The sequence below is a fragment of the Myxocyprinus asiaticus genome, chromosome 48 (assembly GCF_019703515.2).
Source record: "Myxocyprinus asiaticus isolate MX2 ecotype Aquarium Trade chromosome 48, UBuf_Myxa_2, whole genome shotgun sequence".
NCBI classification, from domain to species: Eukaryota; Metazoa; Chordata; class Actinopteri; order Cypriniformes; family Catostomidae; genus Myxocyprinus; species Myxocyprinus asiaticus.
This window is the reverse complement of record NC_059391.1, coordinates 10,101,886-10,118,965: the sequence shown is the minus strand read 5'-3', so window position 1 is coordinate 10,118,965 and position 17,080 is coordinate 10,101,886. Positions and strand designations below refer to the sequence as shown.

General features: G+C 38.9%; 1 protein-coding gene and 1 long non-coding RNA gene across 3 annotated transcripts; one reads left to right on the top strand and one right to left on the bottom strand.

Moving 5' to 3' along the window:
• Positions 1–939: 939 nt before the first annotated feature.
• Positions 940–16,653, bottom strand: LOC127437415 (CTD small phosphatase-like protein 2-A). Of its 2 annotated transcripts, none has more exons than XM_051692302.1 (13): positions 16,334–16,653; positions 12,713–12,921; positions 12,485–12,623; positions 10,966–11,112; positions 9,174–9,392; positions 8,369–8,456; positions 8,160–8,271; positions 7,539–7,625; positions 7,333–7,395; positions 7,057–7,136; positions 5,444–5,570; positions 3,359–3,454; positions 940–3,089 (listed from the first exon to the last, which is right to left on the bottom strand). In XM_051692302.1, exons 1-13 carry the CDS (start codon positions 16,524–16,526, stop codon positions 3,024–3,026), a joined length of 1,626 nt encoding a protein of 541 aa, XP_051548262.1. In that variant the 5' UTR covers positions 16,527–16,653; the 3' UTR covers positions 940–3,023. The 2 variants fall into 2 exon arrangements, with proteins under 2 accessions (XP_051548262.1, XP_051548263.1); XM_051692303.1 differs by having other exon boundaries at positions 8,369–8,450.
• On the top strand, positions 16,497–17,074 carry LOC127437439 (uncharacterized). Its single transcript, XR_007896559.1, has 3 exons — positions 16,497–16,640; positions 16,740–16,790; positions 16,940–17,074. It is a non-coding gene; the product is annotated as an uncharacterized LOC127437439 (long non-coding RNA).
• Positions 17,075–17,080: the final 6 nt, after the last annotated feature.

Genomic DNA, 17,080 nt, shown 5'->3' with positions numbered 1-17,080 from the left:
CCGCATCTCAGAATAACAATCTGAGATTATATTCTTCTCACCACAGTTGTACAGAGCGGTTATCTGAGTTACCGTAGACTGAGTAAATCCTAGAGACTGTTGTGTATGACAGTCCCAGGAGATCAGCATTTACAGAAATACTCAAACCAGCCGTTTGGCACCAACAATCATCCATGCGATTATCTACTCAGCCAATCGTGTAGCAGCAGTGTAGTGCATAAAATCATGCAAATACAAGTCAGGAGCTTCATTCAATGTTCACATCAACCATCAGAATGGGGAAAAAAATGTGCTCTCAGTGATTTGGACCGTGGCATGATTGTTGTGCCAGACGGGCTGGTTTGAGTATTTCTGTAACTGCTGATCTCCTGGGATTGTCAACACAACAGTTTCTAGAATTTACTCAGAATGGTACCAAAAACAAAACAAAAAAAAAACACCCAGTGAGAGTCAGTTCTGTGGATGGAAACACCTTGTTGATCAGAGAGGTCAACAGAAAATAGCCAGTCTGGTTCAAACTGACAAAGTCTACGGTAACTCAGATAACTGCTCTGTACAATTGTGGTGAGAAGAATATAATCTCATATTATTACTCTGAGATGTGGGTTGGTGCTGTTTTGGCAGCAAGAGTGGAACACAATATTAGGCAGGTGGTTTTAATGTTGTAGCTGATCAGTGTATGTGTGTGTATATGTATATAGATAGATAGCCTTTTGATTTTTGGCTTTTTTTCCAAATAAAATTGACTTAGAACTTTTTTCCTAGGTTGAAAGACACAAATGTGCCATTGAAATGAACACATGGTTTTTGATTGATAAAAATAATTTTACCTTCTCTCACTTTTTAGTTGTTAACTATACTGTATTTATAAAAACTGACTGTCACCACAAAGAGTGCAAAATGTGTTTACATTTGCAGAAATGTTCTCAACAGCTTACAGTAAAAAGAAGTGCAAATTTAATGTTTCAGTCTTGAAGCTTTCTGCATGCTGTTTTCATATATTTTTTTTAGTCCAGGACACAATAAATGATCAAATTTCAGTGACAATATATATATATATAAAAAATAAAAAAAAACATACATAATTTTTACATAAGCTGAAAAGATCTTTAAAAAATTTTGTTTTTGATCCGTGTGCTGAAAAAGCTACACTGAAATACATTCAACATACCACTCTTTAACAAGGCCTCTATCCACAGACATTTGCAAACTGCTACACACAACAATCTTATTGAAATAATTATTTCATCCATTGAATTTATTTAAAATCTAGCTTTTTGACTGACTTAACCATTTGTGAGAAAACTTTGTTGACAAGAGCTGCCACATGTTTCACATCCAATCTGCCTTAGCAATATTATGTAAAAAGGAGAATTTTTGTTTGTTTGGTTTGTTTTTCCACTAGTGATAGATCGTTAATTCAGCCAATTAAACAAACAATATTACACTAATTTGAGATTACTGACATCATCCAAAAAACATCTGCTTGGGTCACTCAGTTCCACAATCTACAGGCTTGTGAATTTTGAGTAAATATTGTGTAAAATAAGTGTTGATTTCATTTCAATAATTTTTTCTGTCATTCAACTCTATCACGAAGTACATATTAGCCAACAGCCATTTAAAAAAACAAAAAAAAAAAAAAAAATCTGTCAACCACTAGTTTCTATACAAATGTGAAAGCCATTGCTTGTTTTCTCCTTAATGTTAAACGCATAGGGCATACAAACTAAAACTATGATGATGAGGTTGAAGCATGTTATTGTGCATTCATCCTTTAAGAAAAACAAACATAACAGTCAAGGCCACATGTGATATTTCCATACAATCAAGAAAAAAAAACACCCATTTAGATTCTTCTGGTACATTAAAATCATGTATTAATGTCCATAGAAATAAACACATTGGGGTAACACTGAATAAAACAGAAGGTCTACCCTTCAGAGGTAGGTAGAGCTGTACATGATAATTCCTAAAACAGTACTCCAAGCAGGACTTCAAGAGAGGATCGGCAAGTGGGAAAACATGGAATATTGCAGATATGCTGTGATTTAAACAAGTTCATGTGCTGGTGCTACAATTACCGGACATTTCAGAAAGAGACAACGCATTTTTCACACAAAAGCAATCTGAAGCACATACAGTATTTTACATTTCAACTATACTTGGATATAAAAACAAACTAAGAACAGAAATGTTAAATTCCCCCACTTTAGGACTGATATGAATAAATGGGATTAAGTGGTCAGTAACAAAGCCACAACTAGACAAAGAGAATCAAGTTTTGAGATTTACAAATCAGCATTTTGTTATTGTTTTTCCATATGATCCACATGGGATGTGACTGGATATGCAATTACACTTCACCGGATTACAAGAGTTCTAAAGCGATAGGCCATAAAATATAAATACAATCTACAGTATAAAAAAACAAAACCAAAAACAGCTTGTCTATGAAAAAAAACATGAACTAAAAAGGAATGCATAATGAATTTAAACCAAAGGGCAAGTCATGTTGTACAAACTTGATGGGAAAAAAATATATATGTACAAATGTTATATATACATATACACACATAGCTGAATGTATATTTTCATGTTTTATATATTTATATTCAACTGGTCATTCCAGTTGAAGCCAGAGGACTGGAAGGGCAGAGGGTCCTTTTGAGCACCAAAAGGAGTGACGTACATCCACTTCTGCACAGCGCTTTTCAATGAAGTCCAATTCAGGCATAAACTCCACTTCATTTCGTCTCCCTTGTTACAGAGCCAAAACGGATGACCAGCCCAAAATGATCTTCTTGGCTTCACCTTCAGTTCCATGCGTGTATAGAAAACGTATGCATACATAATATGTTCCTCCCCACCCCCAATTAAAAGAATGCCAAAGAAGGCAAGTCTGTAGTTGAAATCCATATGGCAAAGAGTTTGTGGTAAATTCTCCTTTCCCCATGGTGTAAATTCACACTGCTTAAAAACAGTCAGGTTGGCAAGAAATGTTCATTTCGACTGACAAACATTCAATCTGGTGGTAGAAGGTCATGCAGGCGAAACCGTTCTCTTATGTGAGGCCGAACGTCCTCATTCTGTAATAAAAACACAAATATGCATAGTCAACAAAAAGAACTCAATTACAAACTAACAGTCTTTGTTTGAAGCAGATCCTTGTGCACTACACCTTGCAAATGGGTGTAAAGCTACTTGTGTAATTTCTGCACCAAATGTAATCACAAAACAAGCTATTTACAATATACAATTAAAATTTATTATTTGTCTCTGCACATTAAACTGGCATATGTTCAACTTTAAACAGCACCAAAAAAAAAAAAAAAAACAAGACACAAGATGCACATACCAGTTCTACCAGCTTCTCCAAAAATGGCACCAGCTTTAGGAGCTCATTGTCATTCTTGTCCACAAACCAACTCTCAATGGGGATCCCATTGGAAAGCTGCAATGAAAGGAGCACATGCTGAGCTTTACATTAGGGTTGCCACAGTGTACGGTGTTACCGGTTTTACTCAGTACAAGGGACAACACCAGAGTGAAATTTTATACCATGTAAAAGGGGGAAACATTATGAAGGGAACTTCCAATATCAATACAATAGCCCAACGAATAGAATAGCCTTAAATAAAGAAAAGTTTCCTAATGAAGAGTTTGCGACACATGATAAATGAACCTAAATAACACACTGAAAGCCAAATGTTCTTTACCAACTTACCAAATTACGCAGGCAGCAAAGTACACGCACTGACAGAAGACGTTTAATTGCAGGTAGTGAATATAATGTGCATGGTGGATAACTGTAACACGTCTTGGATTCGGAACACGTGTATCTAAAGGGTTCTCACTCTTTCTTTGTTTCAGTCTTCTGAATTTTTTTTGCAAGAATAGTATCGTCTATACAGAAGAATGATGCAAATGACCTCAGACCATCTCAGCTCAGGAAATGCTCTGCATTCAGTAGACTTGCCACGATATCATAATTTTCACACCGGTGAGGTGTTCATGTCAAACTGACTAACACCGGTATTACCACTGGTAGGACGCTAAGCGGTACTACTGGGTAATTTTGGTTAAGCAATAGCCTACACAATAACAGAAGGCAGCTTGATTTCAAACTTTGAACTTTATTTTTTTATTTTAACAAAAATTTCAAATGAAACTGAAAAAAACTGAAGTGCAATTAAAATGTGTGTTCAACTTCTTGAAAGATGGCTTTTCAACAGTTGTGAAGGGCAACATCTCTTTGGCAATGAATCTACTTCATCTGTGCATTCTCTCTATCATGGACTACCGGTCGGGTATTTCATTGTCCAGGAAAATACATCATTTATTGTGGGTTTAATGTTAGTGTTTTATTACCTTTCAACCCAGGACCCAGTTTATCTGCTTCGGAAGGGTAATGACTTTGAATGTGTGTGAATAAATTAGTTTTGTTCCCTCATAGGGCTGGCCGGTATGCAAGAAATATGTTCACGATAATTTTATTAAAAAAAAAAATTAAAAAAAGAATTCTCTATAATCACAATATCCAATTATATCATCAACCCCCTGGCTGAGGGATCAGTGAATATTCTACCAACAATAAGTGATGTATTTGCTCGAACAATGAAATGCCTGACTGGTAGCCCATGATAGAAAGAATGCACGGATGAAGAAGGTTTGTTTGCAAAGAGATGTTTCCCTTCACAACTGTTGAAAAGCCATCTTTCAAAAAGTTTAACACCACCACACCTGGAGTCGCAAGTTCGAATCCAGGGCGTGCTGAATGACTCCAGTCAGGCTTCCTAAGCAACCAATTGGCCCGGTTGCTAGGGTGGGTACAGTCACGTTGGGTTAACCTCCTCGTGGTCGCTATAATGTGGTTCTTGCTATCAGTGGGGCATGTGGCAAGTTGTGCGTGGATGCCACGATGAATATCATGAAGCCTCTACACGCGCTAGGTCTCCGCAGTAACGCGCTCAACAAGCCACGTGATAAGATGCGTGGATTGACATTCTCAGACAAGACCAAACTGAGATTCGTCCTCCGCCACCTGGATTGAGGTGAGTCACTACGCCACCACAAGCTAGTGCATTAGGAATTGGGCATTCCAAATTGGGGAGAAATGTGTAGAACCCCCCCACCCCCCAAAATAAAGTTGAACACCACATTTTAATTGCACTTCATTTTTTCAGTTTCATTTGAATTCTTTGTTAAAATAAATAAAAAAGTTCAAAGTTTGAAATCAAGCTGCCTTGTGTTATTGTGTAGGCTACTGCTTAACAGAAAAGACCCCATAGTAACACTTACCATCCAACCAGCGGTAATACGGTTTGAACATGAACACCGCACCGGTGTGAAAATTATGATATCGTGGCAAGTTTACGTTACATAATAATAACTCACCACGGACCACATCATTGGTGGTAAAACTAAATAAGGATACACAAACCTGGTAGGCAAATGCCTGAGGTGAGTTGTCAATGATCACTGTCTTGGACAGATCTCTCCCGAGGATGTTAAGGTCTTTGATGTAGTTCCCTTGGACGCACACACAGTGCTCACGAAACAACCGGTGCCTGAGAGAAAAAAATTCTGGGTTTACTGCCATGGCCGGGTCTAAGGAGGATCGCCCCGATTTTCCTTGAGCACCTCAGAACCATTGCCTGGCAAAACTAGAAAACCTGTTGCCCACCCTAAAGTACAAAATGCCCCTCAAAAGATCTCATCCTAGTACCGATGCACAAGTTTGTTGCACTGCTTAATACTCACTTTAAACATCTAACAACTTAGGCATTCAGACCAAACCTACATACCATTAGTGGTTAAGGACATGCATGTAATTTTTATTTAATCTGCAATTTAAAGGGATAGTTCACCCAAAAAGGAAAATTCTCTCATTATTTACTTACCCTCATGATATTCCAGGTGTGTATGACATTCTTCCTTCACCAGATCACATTTGAAGAAAAAATTCTTAGCGCAGTACGTCCTTAAAATGCAAGTGAATGGCAATTTCTCTTTTGAAGCTCCAAAATTCACAGACAGTCCGCATAAACGTCATCCATACGACTCCAACTGTTAAATTAATGTCTTCTAAAGCGACACGATCACTTTTGGTGCGAAAAAAAGATTAATATTGAAGTACTTTAACTATAATCCAACGTGAAGGTAAGCTTTAGGAGAGGGTGGAGTCCAAACGGTCCCTCATGTGACATTCACATTGCCATGATACAGACGTAATCTCACGTTCTCCACTCGGTTGAGACATCCAGGATAAGCACATAAATGCACCATTGTGAGTAAAGAAACTGATGATTACAGATCTAAACCAAAATCAACCTAGCTACAGTACAGCCTTCCACCTCACTTGTAAACAGCGCTGCTCTTCCGGCTGCGACACAAATGCATCAGTTCTCGAGTGTTTCAAATGCCAATGCGATTACATCAAATGCACAGACCGCTGCTGACCGGAAGCATGATTTAGAGTTAAAAAGTACTTAAATATTTATCTTTTTCGCATTAAAAGCAATCGTGTCGCTTTAGAAGACATTAATTTAACCGCTGGAGTCGTATGGATGACGTTTATGCTGACTGTCTGTGATTTTTGGACCTTCAAAAGAGAAAAATCGCCATTCACTTGCATTTCAAGGACCTACTGAGCTAAGAATTTTTTTTTTTTTTTTAATGCATTCTGGTGAAGAAAGAAAGTCATACACACCTGGGATATCATGAGGGTGACTAAATAATGAGAATTTTCATTTTTGGGTGAACTCTCTCTTTTTTTTTTAGCGGATCTACTTTTAGCTTATGCATTAAAAGTAGTTTTTCTCTTTCAACTCACTATCAAAATCACAGTTCATATCTGTAACACAAACTAATACCTATTTGAAAACAAGGGACGAGACTTTCGATATGTCCTGCCCAGCCTTCATGTTTCAATAGGTAAATACATTAACACAGGAAAGAAAACATTTCATAGGGTCTTTAATGGAATTTATGTCATCCTTTTTGCATGTATAAAAAGAGAAGTCACCGATAGTAATTCACACAAAGTCAACTGACCTAACTAACTGTTTCTTAGGATCCAGGATGTTCAGCAACTTATCAGCATACACCTTCTTGGAAGCAGTAAAAAGAATGATCTGTGGATAGGTCAAAGTCAGTTCATTAATGCCCATTGAAGAGAAAACTGTAGAGCACATAACTGAATAGAGAAGAAAAAGCATGATAGGACTGAACAAGTGAGCTGTGACCAATAAGTTATTCATGTTACTTGTTTTCTAGGTTTTTAAATATCACTAAAAACAACATGAAATAGGAAAAAGATATCACACTTACCTCATAAATCTGAGACATGCGTTCCAGGAATTCTCTAAAGAATGGCCGTAACCGGACATACACCTAAGAATAGGAAATCAAACCACTCTTATATAGCTACATACAAACCAGCACAGAAAATATCAAATCAAACATATGAAAAATAGTGAGAAATAATGTGAAATATTGATGGTTCGTTAGAGCCGGGCAGACAGCTGGCTCTGTACCTGGTAAATGACATCTTGAAAAAGCACTGGAAATGTCAAGGCTGCATCCTCCAGTTCATTAAGGCTACAGTGGACCAAAGTCTCATCCTACAACACAAAGGAGAAACTTAAACTTTCTAATTCCAATTAGATAACCCATGATCAAAAAGCTTGTAACAACTTTGTTAAATGTCCAATGCTACTTAAGTTTTATCAACAGCTGTCGATAACCACAGACAACAATACTGACATGTCCCCAAGTCTGTAAAAACAGAGGGACAAGTCTGTAAAAATTGTGTTTACATTAATGCTCTTACAATGGAAGACTATGGGGCAAGGCATTGCAGAGATTTAAAAGCAAAAATTTGCAACTCTTATTTTTGTTAAATCACATTATCGTATTCTGTGTTGAGCTGTAGACAAGTCGTGTTTTACAAACTTGACAGGAAATATATTTATTTACAAAACACCCTTTTAGGGGTGGGACTAAGTCATGTGATTATACTTTCAAAACAGTATTTTAATATTTATCCGCGTGCAATTTTTTGCCCCATAAATTTAGCTTGTTTTGAACTTTTATTGTCTAGTATTTAACCTGATGCATTTCTTTAAGATCAGTAATAAAGTCTATTGTCAACTCACTAGATCTAAGACAAGGGAGAACTCGGGTGTGCTCCTGGTTTTGAGAGGGAGCGCTGGTTTGCGTGTAAGCTGCTCCTCGCTCAAAGGTGGCACGTGTTTGATGAAGAAATATCTGTTAGGATCAGAGATTGTTACATATCAGAAAACCAGCATTAAACTTTCAAGTATAATTAGATTTTAAATGTGTAAAAATAGAACTGTTCACTCACGGGTCAAAAACCTCCCAGTCCTCTTCGTAAGTTCCCTCCGCAGGAGGTGACGGCGGGACATCTGGGTAATTGCTGTTGGAACCTACAGCTAGCCAAAAGGGGAAAAAGTGAGGATTTAACATCTTGAAACCTTGCAGGTCAAATTACAACCATTTCAATCAAATGTTCACTTTTAGAGGGGCCTGGGTAGCTCAGTGGTAAAAGACGCTGGCTACCACCCCTGGAGTTCGATAGTTCGAATGCCAGGGCGTGCTGAGTGACTCCAGCCAGGTCTCCTAAGCAACCAAATTGGGCCGGTTGCTAGGGAGGGTAGAGTCACATGGGGTAACCTCCTCGTGGTCGCTATAATGTGGTTCGTTCTCAGTGGGGCGCGTGGTGAGTTGAGCGCGGATGCCGCGGTGGCTGGCGTGAAGCCTCCACACGCGCTGTCTCCATGGCAACGCACTCAAGCCACGTGATAAGATGCGCAGGTGATGGTCTCAGACGCAGAGGCAACTGGGATTCATCCTCCACCACCTGGATTGAGGCGAATCACTACGCTACCACGAGGACTTAAAAAAATAAAAATAAAAAAAAAAGCGCATTGGGAATTGGGCATTCCAAATTGGGTGAAAAGGGGGGAAAAAAATCCACACACTTTTAAAGCAATATTTCACACAAAAATGATAATTGGGTCACGGTTTTTCCACTTCAACTTGTCTTTCACTTTTCAAACGAGTTTCATCATGCAAATGCATTTTTCACACTATAAAGTGACATACCTAGCAGAGCTTCTCCGTGCACCCTGCAGAACTCAGATACTCACAAGTTAGTGGTGGCATATCAGCCTCAGTGACAATCTCCCCTTCCTCTACTGTTGTGTCTGCATGGGGCAGAGTTCTAGGATTGAGTACAGGGTCAAAGGTCAGGTCTCTGCCATCAGTGGTAGTGCTGGTAGGGGTTTCCTCAAGCTGCTCCATGTCGAGTTGCTTCACGATCTCTTCAGCTTCAACCGCCTGGCCTGGGGAATCCGACCCGGCCGTAGCTGAAGGACAAGTGATGGAGAGTCAGGCATGGATTTAACAGTGCAGTGAAGATACACTATATTGCCAAAAGTATTCGCTCATCTGCCTTTAGACACATATGAACTTAAGTGACATACCATTCTTAATCCATAGGGTTTAATATGACATCGGCCCACCCTTTGCAGCTATAACAGCTTCAACTCTTCTGGGAAGGCTTTCCACAAGGTTTAGGAGTGTGTTTATGGGAATTTTTGACCATTCTTCCAGAAGCGCATTTGAGGTCAGACACTGATGTTGGACGAGAAGGCCTGGCTCGCAGTCTTCGCTCTAATTCATCCCAAAGGTGCTCTATCGGGTTGAGGTCAGGACTCTGTGCAGGCCAGTCAAGTTCTTCCACACCAAACTCGCTCATCCATGTCTTTATGGACCTTGCTTTGTGCACTGGTGCGCAGTCATGTTGGAACAGGAAGGGGCCATCCCCAAACTGTTCCCACAAAGTTGGGAGCATGGAATTGTCCAAAATCTCTTGGTATGCTGAAGCATTCAGAGTTCCTTTCACTGGAACTAAGGGGCCAAGCCCAGCTCCTGAAAAACAACCCCACACCATAATCCCCCCCTCCACCAAACTTCACAGTTGGCACAATGCAGTCAGACAAGTACCGTTCTCCTGGCAACCGCCAAACACAGACTCGTCCATCAGATTGCCAGATGGAGAAGCGTGATTCGTCACTCCAGAGAACGCGTCTCCACTGCTCTAGAGTCCAGTGGCAGCATGCTTTACACCACTGCATCTGATGCTTTGCATTGCACTTGGTGATGTATGGCTTGGATGTAGCTGCTCGGCCATGGAAACCCATTCCATGAAGCTCTCTACGCACTGTTCTTGAGCTAAACTGAAGGCCACATGAACTTTGGAGGTCTGTAGCGATTGACTCTGCAGAAAGTTGGCGACCTCTATGCGCCTCAGCATCCGCTGACCCCGCTCTGTCATTTTACGTGGCCTACCACTTCGTGGCTGAGTTGCTGTCATTCCCAATCGCTTCCACTTTGTTATAATACCACTGACAGTTGACTGTGGAATATTTAGTAGCGAGGAAATTTCACGACTGGACTTGTTGCACAGGTGGCATCCTATCACAGTACCACGCTGGAATTCACTGAGCTCCTGAGAGCGGCCCATTCTTTCACAAATGTTTGTAGAAGCAGTCTGCATGCCTAGGTGCTACATTTTATACACCTGTGGCCGTGGAAGTGATTGGAACACCTGAATTCAATTATTTGGATGGGTGAGCGAATACTTTTGGCAATATAGTGTATCACTAAGAGCTTGGGATAAATGAAAGCACTGCAATTAAACTGCAATTTCATTTAAACTGCACTTGTTTGTTATCTGGTTTCAGTTACCAGCAGGTGCCTTGGATCAAAGGGCTCCAGACAGAGGACATAAAATATGTATAGTCTCCAAATTTTGAAAGAGTGAGGCAATTTCAAAATAAAATCATACATTTCTAAATGGGCAATTTTCACATCAAAAACTTTACATCATTCAACCACTACTTTAACTGTCTGACAAGTGAGATCACACACCCTTACCATTTTTGGTGGCTGGTGAGAAGAAGCTAAAAACAGGAGAGAATATGGTTCCCAAGAGGGTGGTGCGGGGTGGACTGCTCGGAACTTCTGTCTCCACCTCCAGCTTACCGTTGGGCTTCACAGGTTTACTTTGACTTGTCATGGTATCTGAGTAAAAGAATAAGAGACATTCAACACTAACAGACTGCTCACCCTCATGATATTCCAGGTGTGTATGACTTTCTTCCTTCACCAGATCACATTTGAAGAAAAAATTCTTAGCGCAGTAGGTCCTTAAAATGCAAGTGAATGGCAATTTCTCTTTTGAAGCTCCAAAATTCACAGACAGTCCGCATAAACATCATCAATATGACTCCAGCTGTTAAATGAATGTCTTCTAAAGTGACACGATTGCTTTTGGTGCATAAAAAGATTATTATTGAAGTACTTTAATTATAATCCAACGTGATGGTAAGCTTCAGAAGAGGGTGGAGTCCAAGCAGTCTCTCGTGTGACATATTCACATTGCCATGGTACAGACGTAATCTCACTTTCTCCACTTGGTTGAGACATCCAGGATAAGCACATAAATGCACCATTGAGAGTAAAGAAACAGATAATTACAGATCTAAACCAAAATCAACCAAGCTACTGTACAGCGTTCCTCCTCACTTGTAAACATTTTTTGGGTGAACTATCCCTTTATTGTTAGCGACTGTCTATCTGAAGATATTTCTGATTTTTGCAACCATCTTTGCCATGCATTAATTATCCAGTTCACTGACTGAATGTCTTTACTACGAGTGACATGAAACGTCATTTTGTGGGCATGTGAGTTGCGTTTGACAGCGGTCTAGAGTTTGTTAGAAAAATAGTTTTATGATGGGACACAATATTTAAACCAGTTGCATATACTTTGTAAAGGCTAAAAACTGGTTTTTGAAGTGCTACTACCGTGTCTACAACTGATTTTTCATTTGTAAGCATATGTGTTTTGGTGTGTAAACTGTGTTATTCAGATATTTATTGTGTTTGTCATACTGCTATGTTGCTTGGAACCGCACCCAAGACTTTCACCCACTGTTGCACTTGTGTATATGGTTGAGTGACAAAGTGATTTGATTTGGTGTACAGCGCATTTGACCAGATGTCATCAATTACGTATAAATGATGTAAATAAGTCATTTTGGACTAAAAGTTGCAGGACCTTTCTGATGATGAAAAAAAAAGTGACTTATATTCAGGAAAATACAGTAATCATTATTCTCTTTTGTTCCCATAACCACAACTACAGATATTTCCATGAGCTTTCCGGGATTTTTTATGATTATTTGACTTCTTTGGCCTGGAGACCACAAATTTTAAATTCCCTACAATTTCCAGGTTTTCCATGGCCATGGGAACCCTGTAAAAATCAGCGTTTGTCTACACAGCACACTTAAAAGTTCTATTTTATAAGTGCAATGAAACTGTTTTCCATGATACTGTACATTATGCCCCCATTAAAACTACATTTGAATTTTTATTTTTTTTGTCCTACCTCCATTGACAGGGCCTTTCCTGCGGGTTCTGGGGTTTGCTCTGCTGGGCAGGTTCCCAGTGGTAGGAGTGGATGTAATCAGATTACTGTCAAAATCACAGTCCACACGGCTCCTCTTAGCAGGAGTGCACTGCTCCACCTGACATCAGTAAAAACAGCTGAAGTCAAACTGCACTTGTGTCAAGGATCCCACAAAATGCCACCCAACATAAAAGCTAAAATGCAAACCTTAACAGCATTTCCCCTGATGAACCGTTTAATGGTGGAGAAAATGCCAGTCTCTTGCTTCTGCATCTTGCCGTCTTCTGAGGGCAGAGTATCTTCCACCTCGGAGTGCTTCCTCTTGGTTTTGGCGGTCCGTGCGGACTGGGTGGTGCTCCGCTGCTGAGATGCCTTACGCACTCTCAGCCTCATTGTCCCAAAAGTCACATGTAAGACTGAGAAAGACAATGTCAGTGAATTTACTATAACTACAAATAAAGCAAATAGTAGCATCATGTGTATTGTAAAACTGGGTGAATTTTATCCGCATACTGACCATAAACATTTAAAGTGCAGTAGTTAAAAATATTTTTAAGACTGATAAATTAATGATGGCCAATGTAAGATTTGCAGATATCAGTACGGTTTTTTCCAGAGATCAGTCATGGCACCTCAAGAAAAACAATCAGATCTCTCCCATGCTGCCATTGACAATAAAGGTCTCCACAGTGATAGCACCCTACAGCTTTCTTTAAGATTACCAAAAAAGTAGAGGAAAAGAAATGATCATCGCCCTAATCAACGGAAAATTTATATTTAATTCTACCAGACATCTGATGCCTATGAAATGTTAAAAACTGGACTCCTGGTTGCCAACTTAGCCATAGATGCTCCCAAGAAGGGGATTTGAAAACTGAACTTCATGAGTGATGAATATCTTTGGTGGGATATTATTCAACAATAATAATAAAAAAAATTCTCTACAAGTGAATCTTATGCGACAGCATTGACGGCTTTATGTTGATTACCACAAAATGAAATGTTAACTTCTCTCGTTTAATGAAGAAAAATGCAGTTACAGTTAGGCACTTAAAACGGAAGTGAATGGGCCCAATCTGTAAATATTAAAACGTTACTCACCGTTTCAGAATTATAACCACAAGATGTAAACATTATACATGTTAAAATGATTTTAGTGTGATCAAATCACTTAGTTAACTTATCTGTGTGAAGTTACATCCAATATTGCAAATTTGTTGCCACGACAATGTAATACTGGTAAACCTTGTTACTAGTTAAACGCAATACCGCCGGTAAATCCCTAATTTTATAATATCAAAATCATATTAACAAATCATATTATTATTTTCTTTGTCCTAACATCAAAGTTTAAATGTTTATCAAAAGAATTACAGTGAAATTTGATTTCTGTAAAACAATAAAGACCTACGTCTTGTATCTGCCCTCATCACTGTTCTGTAAGCCCCAAATAGCCCCAAACCCTATATCAGCTCTTACTTTAGGCTGTTTTCTTTAAAATGAGCTACTGTTTACTTGTCTGTGAGCTTGCTTGGGTAATCCACTGTTCTGTCTCAGATGTTTACAACAAAATAAAACATGATAAACAAGTCATCTGCAAAATATGTTCAGAACTATTGATAATCTCAGCTTTCCAATTGTTCTGGGCGATACAACTACAAAAATTATATTCAGCCTATTGACAATATTGAATCTATATCTTAATTATGTATTTGCTCTGAAATGGCTCAAAACATATATATATATTTTCTTTAATCAGAGAAACCATCATTTCATCCAAACACCCAATGTAGAACTAGACAAGTAGATTCAATATTTTTAAGGCACTGAATATAAATAATAAAGACATTAGTAGTTTAAAGAAAACTATTATTAACCTTCATATATTTTTTACTCACACATTTTGTGAATGAACAAGGTGTGCAAAAACTGCTCCACTTATTTCTGGAACCAGCTGAATATTGCATAATACTAAAATATTACTGTGGGACCCAGTCAAGTTTATTATTCTAATATAATACTAAATTATCATTATTTTGATTAATAGATTTGTTTTATATAAAAGAAATGCATTTGCCCTATTTACCTTATCTTCACATTGAGCTTTTATTTTGACACTGTAAGTGCAATTTGTAGTTTGCACTGTTCTGCAACTGATGAAATGCCATCATCTCCTCTTCTGTTATAATGTGACACCTTTGTAGATTTGTATAATAACATATAGCAGCTACTGATGTCTGGAATTGCATGCATGCTTGAACCTGCAGTACTTATCCTTCACAATGCATGTAAAATGCTCTAAAAGTGCTAAAAACACGAGCCCATGACCCCTGCGCGTGCACAGATCAGCGTGTCACAGGTTTATTCTGAAGAGCAAACAGCTTTTTGCAGTTTTATATTCCCATATGACCATATCACCATTTTGATGTTATTTTGATTATTGTGCGGCCATGAAGGATCGTGAAATTAGTCTACTGATGCATTATTTATGAAACTTAATGGACAAATAAAGTGTGATTTTGCATCAAATTATTATCTTAATGTGGCATAAACCATGATAATAAATATCATTTAAATGAACAATTCAGCAGTACGAATTTTGTAAAGGATTATGCTGCACTATTATTACCTGTTAATTTAACAGTGCTTTTTGTAAACACACTTTAGTATATTTTGAGAATAATTTTTGGAACCCAAATTCATGTAAAGAATCCAATTCTAAAGCAGCAATAACAATGCACATGCTCCAATGTTTACAGGATTCAAATGAAATATTATGCTGTAAATCTCTAGACCAGTCTAACACACCACTGCATCTTTAAATATTTTATCAGATTCAAACACAGCTCCTAGAAAACACTGCAGGCAGTGCTGGGAAGATAACTAATTTACTGGAACATGTTCAGTGTGAACTGCAGCTCTCATCAAGGCTGCACTCAAGTTCAAATGTATTCTAGTCAAAATATCCGATGGGAATCGTTCATTTAAACTCTCATGCAAAAAAATTAAATGCGTTGAATGCATTGGTATGAGCTGCAGAATAAACATGTGAAAGTCTTCAGATCAGTAGTGTGTGTTTAAAGTGGGCGGGGAGAAATGTTTTCCCTCATAGCCCGCTTTTCTTGATAAATCTAAACAAACGTAGCTTGCCTTTTAGCCTGTCAATCATTTCTAATACATTTCAAGCTGTAAAAAAAAATTATATTCACGACCCAACATGATGCCCGGCTCAAATGTTCTTGGTTGGAGCATTTGTTGTCAGTATTTGGCTGCGAGCTATATTATAAGCTACAAATGGTCGCGCGCAATTTAGCTAGCCAAGCAAATCACTCGTATTGACACCAAAACAAAAAAACAGCCGACAAGCGTCGCCGCAGATAGAGTCTGTCGAAATTGAGCCACCATGACAGATTCTTCCTCACGCGAATAAGTCTTATTTTAATGAAAATTTAAGAGTCCGAGGGCGTTTTTAACACCAGCGGCTAACGCTAACAGATGACTTGTTGGCTGTCTCGCGACAACCGCGCGCTGCGTCTCAAAGCTCGCGCTCCAGCGAACAAACTTCATTATACAGCAAACACGAATGCGAAAAGCACAAAGAGACATTTCAGTATATTTAAGACGTTTTATTCCTAAATTAATATTTGTAGAAATACTATCTAAAGCTATAGCTCCGTGCCGTAATAAGCTGCATGAAGAACATGTTGTCACATACGGAGGGGGCGAGTCGTGAAGACGCGAGATTTCAAAGCGCTGCGACTGTGGCGTACGGTTAAATATTTATTTTCGCATGAATGTGGAGAAAATAGGTTTCGTTTAAGCACTTACATGCCAAGGGTCGCGAAGGCACGATCCAGAGGTGGTTGTGGCCACAGCGGCTGAAGCGGCCCGTTTGAATGCTTCCTGCTGAGAGTGAGTCACAGATCGGCAGATGGATCTGTTGCAGCTGCTCGAGACGCCATTTCCCGCCTCCTCTCAGAAGGATTTTTGCGAAGGACCCGGATGACAGTGTACAGCGCATGCGCGAAAATTCTGGCGGCAGGCTGAGGTTAGGCAAGTGAAGGGGGCGTGTTCTGAGACAAAGTTAGATTTCGTCTGTGGTGGTGCCAAACATGAAAGAATTAATAAAAGACAGGTAAACAAATGTAGCTTTACATAAATATCAAACTTACAGAATTGATAAATAACTATCGAGTACCAAACATGAATGAATGAATATGTGTATCCCTCACAGCCTCGTTCTCATTCCCGTTAAAAATCAAAGATTGGCGCTGCTGTGAATAAGGTATACAGAATGTTTAAAGAGCCCAATACATAGACTTCTTAAAGCTACAATATGTAACTTTTGGCCATCTAGCGGTTAAAAATAAAACTGCACGCGTCTTGCGGAAGAACATTGTTTTGGTTGTGGTTCAGCTCTGCTCCTCTGCGCAGATGAAGGTGGTTCGAGGCACCGGTGTACACATGAATACAGGACATCTTATCAGAGTGAATGGACAAATAAATAATGAAAGAAAGGAAAAGACGGATATCTGAAAACATGCCATCTGAGCAGATAAGTGACATATCTTATGC

Excerpts from the sequence above, each read along its gene's own strand:
- LOC127437415 (XM_051692302.1), bottom strand. The coding sequence starts at position 16,526 with ATGCGCTGTACACTGTCATCCGGGTCCTTCGCAAAAATCCTTCTGAGA. Across the intron at positions 12,922-16,333 it reads GCCTTCGCGACCCTTGGCAT|TCTTACATGTGACTTTTGGG; the intron begins GTAAGTGCTTAA and ends TGTCTTTCTCAG. Across the intron at positions 3,090-3,358 it reads TGGAGAAGCTGGTAGAACTG|AATGAGGACGTTCGGCCTCA; the intron begins GTATGTGCATCT and ends TTTTTATTACAG.